The sequence below is a fragment of the Aedes albopictus genome, chromosome 3 (genome assembly GCF_035046485.1).
Source record: "Aedes albopictus strain Foshan chromosome 3, AalbF5, whole genome shotgun sequence".
Classification (NCBI taxonomy): Eukaryota; Metazoa; Arthropoda; class Insecta; order Diptera; family Culicidae; genus Aedes; species Aedes albopictus.
The window spans coordinates 388,405,328-388,420,013 of NC_085138.1; the positions used below are offsets into that span (position 1 = coordinate 388,405,328).

The 14,686-nt window shown below is 40.3% G+C and overlaps 1 protein-coding gene across 1 annotated transcript in view; it reads left to right on the forward strand.

Moving 5' to 3' along the window:
- Positions 1–13,066, forward strand: part of LOC109399688 (uncharacterized) — a 235,566-nt gene extending 222,500 nt beyond the window's left edge. Inside the window, exons 3-5 of the mRNA XM_019672199.3 lie at positions 11,334–11,933; positions 11,992–12,116; positions 12,176–13,066. Coding sequence (XP_019527744.1) covers positions 11,334–11,933; positions 11,992–12,116; positions 12,176–12,566 — 1,116 coding nt within the window. The 3' untranslated portion in view covers positions 12,567–13,066. The remainder of the gene's footprint in view (positions 1–11,333; positions 11,934–11,991; positions 12,117–12,175) is intronic.
- Positions 13,067–14,686: the final 1,620 nt, after the last annotated feature.

The following is a 14,686-nucleotide window of genomic DNA, read 5'->3' on the forward strand; positions in this document are numbered from 1 at the left end:
CAGTGATTCAGAAGAAGTGGCAGAAAAATGTGCTGATGCGCTTAATGCACTAGCACTACTGGTGAATATCTTGTCCTACATGGGCCTCCCTGCTGTTTGCTTGATTCTAGTTGTTTATTGGGTGTAGTGGTGTTTTTTTTTTGCGTCAAAGTTAGAGATGAGAGACAACGGTGAAAGCATACTACCTATGCATGTATGATAACATTCTCATAATATGTAGATGCAACATATTTATCGCCCTGTTCTAACCACCTCTTGAACTCCCCGTCCCACTTACCGAAAAAAATCTTTCTAGGGTGTTGGGTCGGATACTTGGCATAATATAATTAAGTTTGACCTCTTTTGAATTCAATTGCAATTGTATCAAACTAATTGTTAAACCTGAAAAGAAAAATAATTGCTGAATCATATCAAAAGATTAATTTTAAATCACCGTCGATGTTCAAATATCATCATAGCCAATATGCGATTCATTAAGGTGAAACATCAAGAAATCCCATTGCAATTTTGCATACAAACTTTAGAGGCACAAATCTGACCAACGAAGCATCGGATCAAGCCGCACTTGTTTATCCTGGCTTTGCTCACTTGCAAAAAGAGGCAGTTTTTTTTCAAATCAAGAGCATTCGTTAACGAATTTTTAATATTGGTGCTCTTGAAAACGTGAGTAGGGGACCAAGTCGGCCATTGTGGCAGCCATATTTGTATTTTCTGATGTTTCTCCTTAAGTGGCATGTAGGGTAGAAATTTACTTCGCATATGCGCTAATTCCCGTCACATTAAATGGAAAATATCCAATAATGAAAGATATTCCAACTAACCTGTGCCAATAACTCATTAGATGGAATCAAAAAGATGTAGACTACCAATAATCCAGCTCAAAGAGCACTGGAAATCGAATAATTACGAATAAAAGACTGGTTTTGCGTCTGACGAAGGCAACCGCACCAAAGCAGCAGCTAGCCGAACTGTTCTTCAACACCGTTCAATTTTCGCTTCGCCAGATTCACTTATTGAACTGATCATCAATTCATAGTCTACGAAAGCTATGTGGTGGCACTTCAAAGTTGGATTTCACTGCTGCAAAATGCAGCAAAGGTTGCGCTGCTCAATTGGGTTGTTTAGTGAAAAAAATATTGCTATTTTCTGTAGCCTAATCGAAAGAGCTTATTTTTCTGAGTATAACGTGATTTTATTGGATTCCAATACCTTTGTTTTGATAGTTAAATTAACAAAACAATTTTAATTTTCGTGGATAGAATGACAGTTCAATCGATAAAGTGACAGTTCGACCCGAACAAAAAAATTTCCCCATACAAACTTTAAATGCATTTTAAAAATAGTTTCCGGACTTCAAAAAATATGAGATTTTGGATTTCGACTAATTTTTGGGCGGAGAATCCGATTATGAAATAATCCGGATACCCCTAAAGAACCCAATTATTAAAACAAATTGCTTTTCCCGTCGGTAAAATGTAAGTTAGTTAGTTCATTTATTTTCGACACTTTACACATTAGTGTGCATTCGTGTCAGTTCTACACGGAACCGCCAAACTACCCAAAATTGAGTTCTTTTGACGCAATCCCATAGTTCGGCCCAGTAAGCCAAATTTGAGTAAATCGATTAAACTCACACTAGGTAAATTGCCTTCACCTCCAGCAAAAACATTTACTTAAGAGTAGGTAAATTCAACCCAAGACCCCCCCTCATTCAACCCAAATTTGAGTAAACCTGCATTTACCCAAAATTGGCTTATTGGGCTCAAGGACCCCCGTTGGGTAGATGCATCTCTGTTTGTTTTTGACAACATCGGTGAGGGAAAGAGGGAAAACAACCTAATTTTGGGTAACTAGTTTATTCGATATACTCAGCTTTGAGTAAAATCAACCCAAAAATTAGGTAGTTTGATTTCTCCGTGTAGGGATATAGTAAAATGTAAACAAACAAGTTTTCCTCATCCTAGGGAAGATGCAAACAAATGTGTGCTTGGATTTTCTACACGAAACATTGTATTTCACAACCACAGAGAAAGATTTTTTCGTAGCGTTTATGATCTGGTGGACAAAAACAAAAATTGAAAAATTTTGGTCAATATTGTAAAGCTAACATTCGTCTCAATTTAATAGCTTTTAACCGAAATAAACGTGGACTAGATGGAAATAGAATTCTAGGGACAACTATTCATTCTTATTATTTTGAGGAAATGATAGTTGTTTTCACTAGATATCAAAGCTAATTTATGAATTAGTAATTGATGCCAAACTGCCCATGGGGCATTGTAAAAGGTGCTAGAATGAAGTCGATCATTATTGGTCGGTGCTCAGTATGACGGGAATTGAATAACAAAACCCTTTCCCAGAGTGGAAGTGGAATCGTGGGCTTGAATCCGACCAGAATCTCAATTTCTCAATCAAGCAAACATCCTACTGTGTCTACCGATTAAAAGTTTTCGAGCATGACGCCACGAATGTATTTGGCTGGCTTATACCAATTATTGTCTGTCCCTACGCAAAATTAGCAAATCCGGCGACAACAGATGCTTCAACACAATTTCTGCGTACGACAAACGAGTGCGAGTGGCATTGTTGCGCCATTTCGCTTTCCAGTCTGCCAAGCCAGCCCTCGGGGTTGAGGAAATGTAATTGAATTTTTTAAAACTCAATCATCATTAGCACTCACTCGTTAGAGCGGGGGAGAATGGTGTAAATTGTATCTTCTGTTGAAGTTCTGCTGTTATTCAGTAATAATTATATCAAACGATTGAATCGATAACAAATACACAGGTGTAATGTATGCTTAAGGTTCGTAAAAATATACGGTTCACGACCCTCTTGTAGTAATCTTAGTCAACGGTTTTCAAATGTTTCAAATGTTCAAATGTTCAAATTTTGAAGTTGACAAATTTCAATGAAAAAGCTATGAAGAATGGCAAAATCTACCATTGAACATAACTTGTATACTTCCGCATTATTCAAATCATCTACGGCTTAAAATGTCGCTTATGATGAGATGAAACACTGTCCTCAATTTTCCCCTAGGAAATAAATGATTAATTCATGGGGAATGGGATGGATTGGCTATGAGTATCGAAGTTCCACCATGGACGAACGGGATTGATGAAGATATTCTGAATACAGTTGTGAACACGATTCAAGAAATTTTTATTTAATTATCTCAACAAATTTTACTTTCACATTGATTTCCTTAAATGTGTATTGTAAACAATTTCAAGGAATAGACCTATGTAGTCATGATGGGATGCAGGCTCAACCTTTAATTCAACCTTTGAAGAAGCTACAATGCTTCGTCTGACACTGTAAATTCCCACGCTCCTCCCAGCTCTGGTATCCGGAGTAGAGAAACGACACAACTCGATTGCAGAGCAGCACAGATAGAATGGCGGCAGCAGCAGCAGACGGGACAAATGTCATGAGACACCCGGATGAATGATAAATTTATTTTGATTTATTCAATAAATTTGCGTTCGTTCAAGTGGGTGGGTGGAGGTGGACGCACAGATCGTTCTACAACAGGCGACATCGGCAGATGAAGGTTGAGGTCGAATTGATTTTCGAGTGGATGTGCTGATTTGGGTATTCGATAAGAAGAGTTTTGTTGATTCAAACCAAATTGTTATAGGGTATGTGTTCCATCAGTAATCTCACGCTCCCATATTCATCCTATTCGAAAACAAGCGATTACGGCACCGATTGATTCCGTTCTTTTTGTTTTCATGCGTGCTCACTTCTAACAAAAAATACAAAAATAAGAAACAAAACAAACAACGCTTCAATCCTTTGTTTTTCGTAGGATGAAAATGGGAGCCACATGCTTAATAAGGGAACCAGTACCCTAATTGATGATAGGCACAGCGAGGACAATTATCTTTACGAACGTTTTATGCAAATTTGAGAGGTTCGCGATTTGTTTTTGGAATTTGTTGAATTTTTCTCATTGTATAATTTTTGGCAGACATGAGAAAATTCCTGAAGATTTCACTTTAGAAGTTACGAATTTATCAATACGAATCGGTCAAACTCATATTCGAGTTAACAGAGATCCCTAATCCCCTAGAAATTATGACAGTAAGACTGCCGAGAATTTTCGGGGGCATAAGTTCAGTGGCCATTATGTTCTAGTAGTCCCAAGTAGCTTTTCTTTTTTCTTTGGCGTAACGTTAGAGACAAATTCTGCTTTTCAGCTTAGTACAGTTGCGTCATGGAGGTTACTTCAAATTAATCACTGAGTAACTATAAATATTATTCTATTAAATTTTAACTATAAATATTATTAACGCTCTTGCAAATAAAAAAAAATGCCAATGTATTTATTGCTACAAGGAATCTTCCAAAAACCTTTCTATATGAATCTTTGTTTGGAAATTTTCTTTTGTTTCTTACAGGGATTGATTCAGACATTGCACTAGCTATACCTATAAAATTTTACTGAAGATTATATTTGAAAGACTTGCATAGATAGCATCAGAAATTTCACCAGAAATTTCTCCAGAAACCATTTTGGAATTACTTCAGAGTTCTCCACAAATTTATCGAATGATTCTTTTAGAACGCCATCCATGGATAGTTTCAGAAATTCCTCCATGGATTCCTGTTAAAAAATCTTTTAGGTATGCCTTTAGAAATTTTTCTTTATTTCCCTTAAAAACAACTTCCAGGGAATTTTTGTGAAATTTTACCAAAAATGCCTTCGGAGTGAATCCTCTGAGAATTCTTCCATGGGTTTCTCCTTTCCTTTAAAATTTCACCAAAAAATTCTAAAGTTTACCCCAAAGATGATTTAAGAACTCCTATATAAAACCTTCATTGAATTCCTTCCGTAATTGCTCCATGGATTCCTTTAGATTATTAGGACACACTCTAGGAGTTCTATTCAAAAAGTCTTCCACGGTTTCTTTGTAATTTTTAGAATTTCTTTCAAAGGATCCCCCTAAAAATTTTTAACGAATTTCTGAGAAAAAAAACTACCATCATCCATGGATTCATTCTGATTGTTTAAAGCAATTCCTTCAGAAAATCAAAAGTGCAGAATTCCTTTAGAAATTTCTCTAAAGAGTCCATTAGACGGACAAATATATTTGTCATTATAGTCCAACATTTATGCAAGGTTGCCACGATTCACGTTCTGTTGGTCGTTTGTTGGGCTTGTTTGGACAAATATTTGTCATCATTGCAGGGATTCTTTTGGACATTTCTTTAGAAATTTCTTCAGAAATTCTTAATGAAATATCTCCATGAATTTGTCCACGGGTTTTTTTAAGAAATCTTCTATGGATTCCCTCAAAAACTGCTCCATGGATTCCTCCAGATATTAATGCAAGAATTTGGTTTAAAATTGTACCAAGATTTTGTCAGAAATTCCTCCATCGGTTTCTTCATAAATTCATCCAGGAATTATTAACGAAAATCTCCAGAGTTTCCTTCGGAAATTCCTTCAAAATGTTTTCCTAGAATTCTTTCAGATATATTTGTTTAGTGTTGTGGCCGTGCAGCTAGTCACCAAGCATCTAGTCGCATCGTGCTGAGGAGTTTGGGTACGATTCCCACCATAACTGTCAGGGAAAATTTTCGGATGTGCCACTGGGCGTTGCATCCTAGTCCGTTGTCTAGTGTCGTGCTTCCTTCAAAGAGCAAATAGTTCACTGGAAGTATTGAATGTGTTTTTTTTTAAATACATATTCCCATGGGCTTCTTCTGAAACTCCGCCAGGGTTTACTTTGGAAACTCTTCTAGGGATTCGCTTAGAAAACCCTTCGAGAAGTTTTTCAGAGATACCTTTAGATTGTTCTACATGAATTTTTTTACAGATTTTTCCAGTGGTTTCTTCAGAAAATTTTCCAGGAATTGCTCAATGAATTCTGTGGTGTCCTATCACTGAAACATCTAGATACCTTGGCACTTGAGTGGATATTCACATCTTTTGGGAAGTTCAGACTTTAGAGTGTTCCATTCTAGTTTGCATCAATCAGTATGTGAGCGGGAGTTATAGCAAGTGGTTGGGCGATCTGTTACCACGAGTGTGAGGAGGCAAGAATTGGTTCCCGAATCGGATCCGGAGATCCAGGAGAGAATCATAAAGATCTGGAATCTACGATACGGAGAACCCCACAAATTCCATTGAAAATTCCCACAAGACATGTCCCGGAATTTTTTCGGGGATTCAATCAGAAAATCTTGTAGGAATTCCACCAGAAATTCTTCTTCTTCTTCCTTCAAGAATTTCCCTGCGACTTCTTCAGCTGTTTCTCTAGAGATTCATACAAGTATACTTCTGAGATGTTTACATGGATTCTACTGGATTTTTTTTTTTTTCAGAAATATCTTCAGAGTTTTTTCCAGAAATCTCTGCTCAGATTCTTTCTGAAAATTCCCTCAAAAATATCTTCAGAGATTCAAATGAGTGTACTGGATAACTGTCAATGAGAAAGATTACAAACCGAGCAGGAATGAATAACTGCCACATAACTGGAGCATACCAAATTCAGGTATCATACCAAGACAAGGTATTGGTCGGTTATCCAGGTATTGAAAATAACTTATTTCGATATTTTGTAGGTATTGATGCAATACCTCAACTAGTTATTGGTTTGGTGTTGAGGACTGCTTGAGGTATTATTCAATTATGGAAAAATTGCTATTTCTATGAAAAAATGGCAGATTATTATTTAGGTATTGCCATACCTGATGTCACTATTCACGCATTATGCACAGAATACACACCAGTTATTATTTTAGGTATTTTACCTCTTATGCAGGGCTTCTTAATACCTCATTCAGGTTGTAGGTATTCGGTTTTCCATACCTGAGTTTGGTATTCATCAGCTATTTTCTCCTGCTCGGGAAGTGGTAGGCAAAATATGCGTCAAAGGATAAGCAAAACAGGGTGGAATTAAAAGGTACAAAACATATTACATACACCCCAGGAGGGTATTCTGCCTAGAGGGTTCAAAAAGTCGGTACAAGGTTTCCAAAGATGTTTGCAGAGCTGTACCCGAGCAGGAACGAATAACTTACACATAACTGCAGCATACCAAAGTCAGGTATCATACCAAGATGAGGTATTGGTCGGTTAGCCTGGCATTGAAAATAACTAATTTTGGTATTGTGTAGGTATTTATAAAATACCTCAACGAGTTATTGGTTTGGTGTTGAGGACTGCTTGAGGTATTATTCAGTTATGGAAAAATCACTATTTGTATGGAAAAATCGCCGATTATTATTAAGGTATTGCCATACCTGATGTCATTATTCACGTGTTATGCACAGAATATACACCAGTTATTATTTTAGGTATTTTACCTCTTATGCAGGGCTACTTAATACCTCATTCAGGTTGTAGGTATTCGGTTTTCCATACCTGAGTTTGGTATTCTTCAGCTATTTCCTCCTGCTCGGGTAGGGACTTCTGCAGCTATGACAGCAAGAGATTTCTTTGAAACTCCTACCATGGGATTTTTAAGACAGTACTCCTAAAATTTGTTTTGAGGTTATGGCTTTCAGTCTTGGAAGAAAGCCTGAAAGACTGAAAGCCATAACCTCAAAACATAAGATCAACAGTCGATTCCTCAAGGAAGGCACTCCTAAAATTTCTTCAAAAATCCTACAGAAATTCTTCGGGAAATTCTTCCAAGGGATCTTCAAATAACTCCTTGGAATTTTTTTTCAATAATTCCAACAGAAATTCCTACAGGAATTCTTTTTAGAAATTACATCACTTATTCAGAGATTTCTGCAGGAATTGATCCAGATATTCCTCCAAGGATTTTTTAGAAGTTTTCCTAAAAGTTGCACAAAACAATACTGGAAGAATTCTTAAAAGAATCTCTTAAGGAAATTGAAAGGAAATCTCTGGAGGATTGTCTGAAGGAATCTTTTGAAAAACGCCTGGTGTTACCTTTAGAGATTCCTAAAAGAAATTCTTGAAAATTTTCTGGAGGGATTCCCAGCTGAAGCACTTTCTGACGTTATAGCTGAACGAATTCTAAGATAAATGCCTGTAAAAAACCTCCATAAATTCCTTAAGATATCTCTTCATTTTTAAAAAGTCATGAAAAGCTTCTGGAGGAACTCTGGAAGTAATTCCAAAGAAAACTCCGTAAAGAAATTTTTAAAGGAATCTTTTGAAAAAATGTCTGCAGAAGCCTTGCACAAATTACAGAAAAAGATACTAGTTAAATTCTTGAAGAAATGCCTCAATAAATTTGTAAAAGATCCCTGGTGTATTTTCTGAAGGAATCTTTGGAAGACCTCCAAGAGATACCTTTGGAAGAATTCTTGAAAGAATTTCTTACACAACTTCTGAAGGGATTAGTACACAAAAATCTCTGAAGTAGTGAAGAAATTTCTGATGGAAATTCTGCAGAAACATTACAAAATTCTGGAGAATAGAATCACAGAAGAAATGTAAAAATAATGATTGAAAAGAAATTAAAAATGTAAAATGTATTTTTGAAGGAATCTGAATGAATACCTGGTAAAACTGAGGAACTGTCTGCAGGTAGTCATAATAGAAATCAAGGTCTGAATGTATTCGAAGTAATCCCTGGCGGAATATCTGGAGTAAAGTCTGGAAAAGTCCTGGAGGGACGTCCAAAAGATTTTCTAGAGATTTTGTTAAATGAATTTCTGAATAAATGACAGAGAGAATTCCTGAATATATGGAGTAATACATGAAGGAACCTCTAGTGGACAAATGTCTGAATTTCTAAAGGAAAACCTTAGAGAAAGTCTGAAAGGATCTCTGAAAGAGTTTCCATGAATAATGAACCTCCTGGAAACTCCTGGAGTAATTGCAAGAAGAATTTCTCGAGAAATTTCTAGAAGAACTTCTTCTAGGCCATGGGGTAAGATGCCACTTCTTGAAAATATTAAAAACTTACGTCCATCATTTTTCGGGAATTTTCGACTCCCTTTCCCCCCTATGTTCCGCATTTTTCGCCCCCCCCCCCTTCCGCTAAACGATGGTCGTCTTATTTCAATGTCCCCTAACATGGATAGCATAGACACCAATAACCATGCGCCTCCATGTGTGTCCCAATCTCCTTGAAAACACATTGCTGGTGATAAAATCACATGAAAACCTTAATTGCAAGCACAAAAACCGGAAGTTGACCATTTTCGTTGGGAAATCAAGAGAATTTCCGTTGATTTGGCGGCCTTGCTTCAAGAAGATCGTTTTATGCAAAAATATATTGACACCATTCACCTATAGATTATATAGGCTAGACTAGACTATAGGCTATAGTAATGATCGAATCACATAGGGAGCGCAGCATATCTTAAACCTTGAGCAACCAGCTCTGACAGCACTGACTTATTAACTGAGAAATTTCTCTACCGATGACCATTTTGCATTTGTAATCGTGTGGCAGGTACGAGATACTCTGTGTCCAAGGAGGTCGAAGATAATTTCACTACGAAAAGTTCCTGAACTAAGCGGAAACCAAATCTGTCACCCTCAGGCCTTGCTGAATACCCGCGTGTTTATCGCTCCGGTAATATAAGAACTCAGTCGTATTAAATGTTAGTAACAGTTTCCAAGACTGTGATTATACTACATTGCGGTTATCAAAACCAGCCAGATGGAATTTGCCTTTTAACTTCCCTCCTTCGTCGATTACCTAATCATTTTATTTTAAATTTATGGCCTGTAGTACATTGATTGACGTGAACCAGTCAGTTCCATTTGCTTTACCATCCGTCGCCGATAGGATCCATCCTTGGATCCATCCATGAATGTCTCTCATTGAGCGTACTTCCACTGCATCAAATCACCATATGTATTGCAGAGTTAGTGCAGCATTGAGCGCAGATCATCCACTCAAGTCGCAATACCTCGCACAAAAAGCACCTCTGACCTAGCACATATGTAATGTAGGTATGTACGAGCAGGCAGCAGTAACTCGGTGATGCCCGTTTCGAGCATTCATTCATGATAGACTAGTGGCACAACACTAGCTCACAGTCGGTTTGCTTTCAAGTGCCAATACGGATAGTAAATTTCCATTGAACGGCATCCGCATTGAACGGACCTAAAGAGCATGCACAAATCTACGGCCACCGCATACATGCGATACAGAGAAGAAGTGGATGAGCATTAGTATTCCCCATATGCCAACTGAGGTCCGGTTTTGGTTCCGGTCTCGTGCTCTAGTCTGGTGTGGTGTTCCTGGGCCAATCCGGTGTGCTATTTCCTGCTGCAGTCATCAGCCTGGCACAAGGCGAGCGAGCACGCTGGGAAAACATATTCAATATTAATTAAATTTCATACTTTATGCAAATTTACTCTTGCGCAGTGATCGTCATCACCATCATCACCATTGGTTAGGACTAGGAGTAAGGACGACCAACCGGCATCAGGTTCGGCTCGTTCGTTTACGGTTTCCCTCGGGGGAAATGGGACATCACCAGCAGCGGGAGCAACAACGGTCATTGTTAGTCAAATTTGTACAATTCTGCCAATTTGACGAGGTAACCGAATCAAGCACCAGAAGAAGCTCGAAGGGATTTACAGTCGTACGTTGGATTCGTAGATTGAATCTATAAGAGGGCTTCGTGGCCATGCGGTTAGCGGCGGCAGTCGTCTAGGCGTATCGTAAGCCTCGGAGTGTGGGTTCAATTCCCGCTCCAGTCGGTAGAAACTTTTCGTCAAACGAAAAAATCATCACTGGGCCACTGGGTGTTCTGTGTGTTGTCCGTTGTCTAGTGTAAGTAATGTGTTCAGTCTGTGCAGCCTCTGGCTGAAGACGGTGTGAATTGTCTTTTTAAAAGAGGATAGATAGCGTAAACCACTAAACCGTGAAACCGTTTGTTGTTTTTAATGAGAAACGTTCAAACAATGTACGAAAAACTCGATTCGTCGAAAAAATGAACCTTTACATTACAAAGCTCTCAAAACATATCAATATAAACCTTTTTATAACTCTGATCGGATAGGCTACTTCTGAGCTAACCTATTCTGGAAAACAAAGATTATGATATAAGAAAGATTAGGAAATGTTAAAACATCCTGGCAAATTTCATCACGAAAACTATTTGGAGAAAGTAAAATTTATTCTAATCGAATAGATGATATTTTCCTATCTCATATCCAAATGCATGTGTCTGATGTCCATACAATCTAAAAACCATCCTGATTCAGCCTCGTAGGCCCTACCAGATAAAAAACTTCCCAGACTGACTTCTACGGAAATCTAAATCTTGCAAAATTTGCATCCAATGACTATTGCCTGCATAGTTGTTCTAAGTATCAAAGTCGCACTACTCTTCAAATAGTACTCAAAAATGTTTACCATCTTCTGCATTCTCTTCCACAGCAACAAGAAAAACGACGCGAGCTGCGGTTGAAAAAGTTCTGGCGTACCACCACGAAGCCACCCACGTCCTCGGAGGATTCCGGCGGGTGCGAAAGTCCTACAAAACTAGGACGAAAGGCCTTCCAGCAGCAAACGAATAGCATTAACAGTCCCGCCCGCAATCCGCCGACATGCTCGCTACCGCTGTTGCAGGTCTGGCCCAGCCAAGACTCGCCCCGGGGAGAAGCCGACGGACAGAGTTTCGTGTTTCCGCTGGCCGTAGATGACCAGAGCGGCAGCAGTACGGGACTACTCCAAACCTCGCTGCAGCATGTCGCCGTGGCCTCCAGCAGTAGCACCGGCGACCTGCGGCGCAATTCCCTCTTCGTTGACCAATTGCAAGCCGGCGATAGCGGAATCGATTCCGTTCAGGCGTCCCCATCGCCGGTCGCCATGCCCTGTCATCCCCTCGTAGTGTCCAACGCAATATCACCAAGTGCATCGCCCACGGTGGGTTCACCGACGCCTTCGATGGATCGCAACCGGCGCCCATCGACGTCGCTTCTCCATCCGGATCATGCGCGGATACTGGCCCTGCGACAGCTGACATCACCCGACCAAGTGAGATTAACGTGAGTTGTGAAAGAATGGAAGCAATAATCTTTTTTGTGTCTTGTAGACATCCTTAGAAGACAATACGGAGTTCAACGGGGTAGCCGGGAATCATCTATGCACGGCTAGCTCTAGTACGACCTCATCCCTGACTTCAGTAGCAGTCGCCACCCTTGGAGCGCATCCCCAAAGGTAATTCAGCTCGAATCAAATGTCCTTTGACCTCATACTCCATTACGTTACCTTTTCAGATCATCGGACCCCTGGCTCCGTCCGGAGCGCGACAAAGATCACCTTGAGCTGGACCAACGGAGGGCGTCGACAATGACCGCCCGTCTGTCGCTGTTCGACGCCCTGGACCTGGAGTACGCTCTGCTGCGAGCCGCTGCTCGTGGTTCCGTGGGACCCTACTCGTTGAGCGAATCGTTGCACAAACTCACCTTCACTCAGTCGCTCGCCTTTCCAGCACTCGCCCGCGGATTAGCCGCAAAGCGGCGTACCTCTACCGAGGAGAGCTCATCCCGGCCGCTCAACCCAAACGAGTCCGGCCTGAACACGTTCGCCAAAGTGGTCACCGCCTGTGTTCTAGTGATGGTTAGCTTTCTGGTGTTTCTAGTGGTGTACAAGTACGTACGGACGTGAGGTTTGCTCCTGGCGCCGACCGAAGTCACGATCCAGGCGACGACCGCTTCGACGGCGATCGCCTCATATCACCACGTGGCCAACCGAACCCTTGCGTCGGGCGTCAGGAAGCTATTCAACCTCGATAACTAGTGAAAAGTAAGTGCGCAGATAACGGCAAGAAAATATGCAAGTCAAAACAGATGAATAACAAAACACGCTCGTTCTTATGATGTAGCAACTTAAACGCAAGCGAAGAACTACGGAGCAAGGCCAAGTCAATCGCAAGCGACGTAACAATCGCCGAATTGTTTTAAAATCCTTCCTGCTAGTAGATATACACATCGTAGCTCAGCAACGACAACATCGTTTCAAAACTGGACTCTGGACAATGCGTCGATAACTAGCCTTACGGTGTGGACGATCTGAACAGTGAACGGGTCCGTAATGGAGGAAGGTGATTGGACGTGTGAATTTACTATCATTTCATATTTACTCCAAAAACAAATTGTAGGTCAGAAGGAGTAGTCTTTCGCAATTCTTTCGATAATCACAATACAATCTGTTAGCCTTGACTATTTGGATCTTTTAGGTAGCCCAGCAATAGATAATGTTTTGATTAAAGAATTTCAGCTACAAAATTTTTAAAAAAATAATGTTTTCAAAAATAGATGCAAAGTTTCAAATGAACTACTGTAATTATTATTCCATTTATGTGTCTATTGTTTTATCCAAGTATTATTACTTTACATTCTATGGGAATGTATGGCTAAGCTACATTCAGAGCCCTGAACTACTTACTTTCAGTCCTGGGCACCCACGGTGGTGCAGAGGGCCGAAATGAAAGATTTACATCCTGGGCGATTGCCAGCCATCGCCTTGACCTGTGGCCAGGTCAAATTTCTGTCGTTCGTTATTGAGGCTGCGCCGCCATGAGCCTCTGGGTCTGCCTTTGTTGCGATGTTCTGCTGGGTTCCAGTCTAACGCTTGTTTGCAGATTTCGTTTCCGCCCCTGCGTAGAGTGTGGCCGACCCAGCTTCACTTTCGCTCCCGAATTTCGGTCGCTATCGGCTTTTGATGACTTCGACGATTGAGCTCCACGCTGGAGATCCAATTGTGAGGCCACCATGCACGAATTATATACCGCAGGCATGATGAAGACCTGCAGCCGTTGAGTGTTCTCCACTGATACACACCAGGTTTCACTGGCGTATAGTAGCACAGATTTCACGTTCGAGTTAAAAATTCGGATTTTGGCGTGTCGACTGATCTGGTTGTTTTTCCATACATTTCTTAAACTCACAAAAGCAGCCCTCGCCTTCTTGATCCGTGCACCTATGTCGATCTTGGTGCCACCTCTCTCTCTCTCTCTCTCTTCTTGGCATAACGTCCTCATTGGGACAAAGCCTGCTTCTCAGCTTAGTGTTCTATGAGCACTTCCACAGTTATTAACTGAGAGCTTCCTCTGCCAATGACCATTTTGCATGCGTATATCGTGTGGCAGGCACGAAGATACTCTATGCCCAAGGAAGTCAAGGAAATTTCCTTTACGAAAAGATCCTGGACCGACCGGGAATCGAACCCGTCACCCTCAGCATGGTCATGCTGAATACCCGTGCGTTTACCGCCTCGGCTATATGGGCCCTTATTTGGTGCCACCATCGGCCGCCATTTGGCTACCAAGATATATATTTTTTTTTTTTACTTATTCGTTTATTTGGAAGGCTCGGGCGCCTCATGGGCATAACTGAGCCGAAATCATTTGTTGTTTTTTTTACAATATATTTTACATTTTACAATATTTACTGCCTTAATGCTATGTTAGTTTGGGGAGCCGAAGTACTCGCGGCTGTTTCGAGGTTAGGGATAAAAAAAATAAAATAAAATTGGGAAGGAGGAATTTAGGGGTCTTAAACTAAATTATTTGCTAACTTATACTAAAAACATTGATGGGGCAAAATGTCCTTATCTGAAATGGAACAAAAAAGAGAGGACTTTATCGGTAGACAACGACAAGAAGAGGACAAACGGAAGGGGGTGACGACAGACAGGGGCGAACAACAAAACCAAAGGGCGGACAACGAAAACAAGGAACGTACTACATCAAACTCTGACATCAACACGTTTCAAAAACTGGTAAA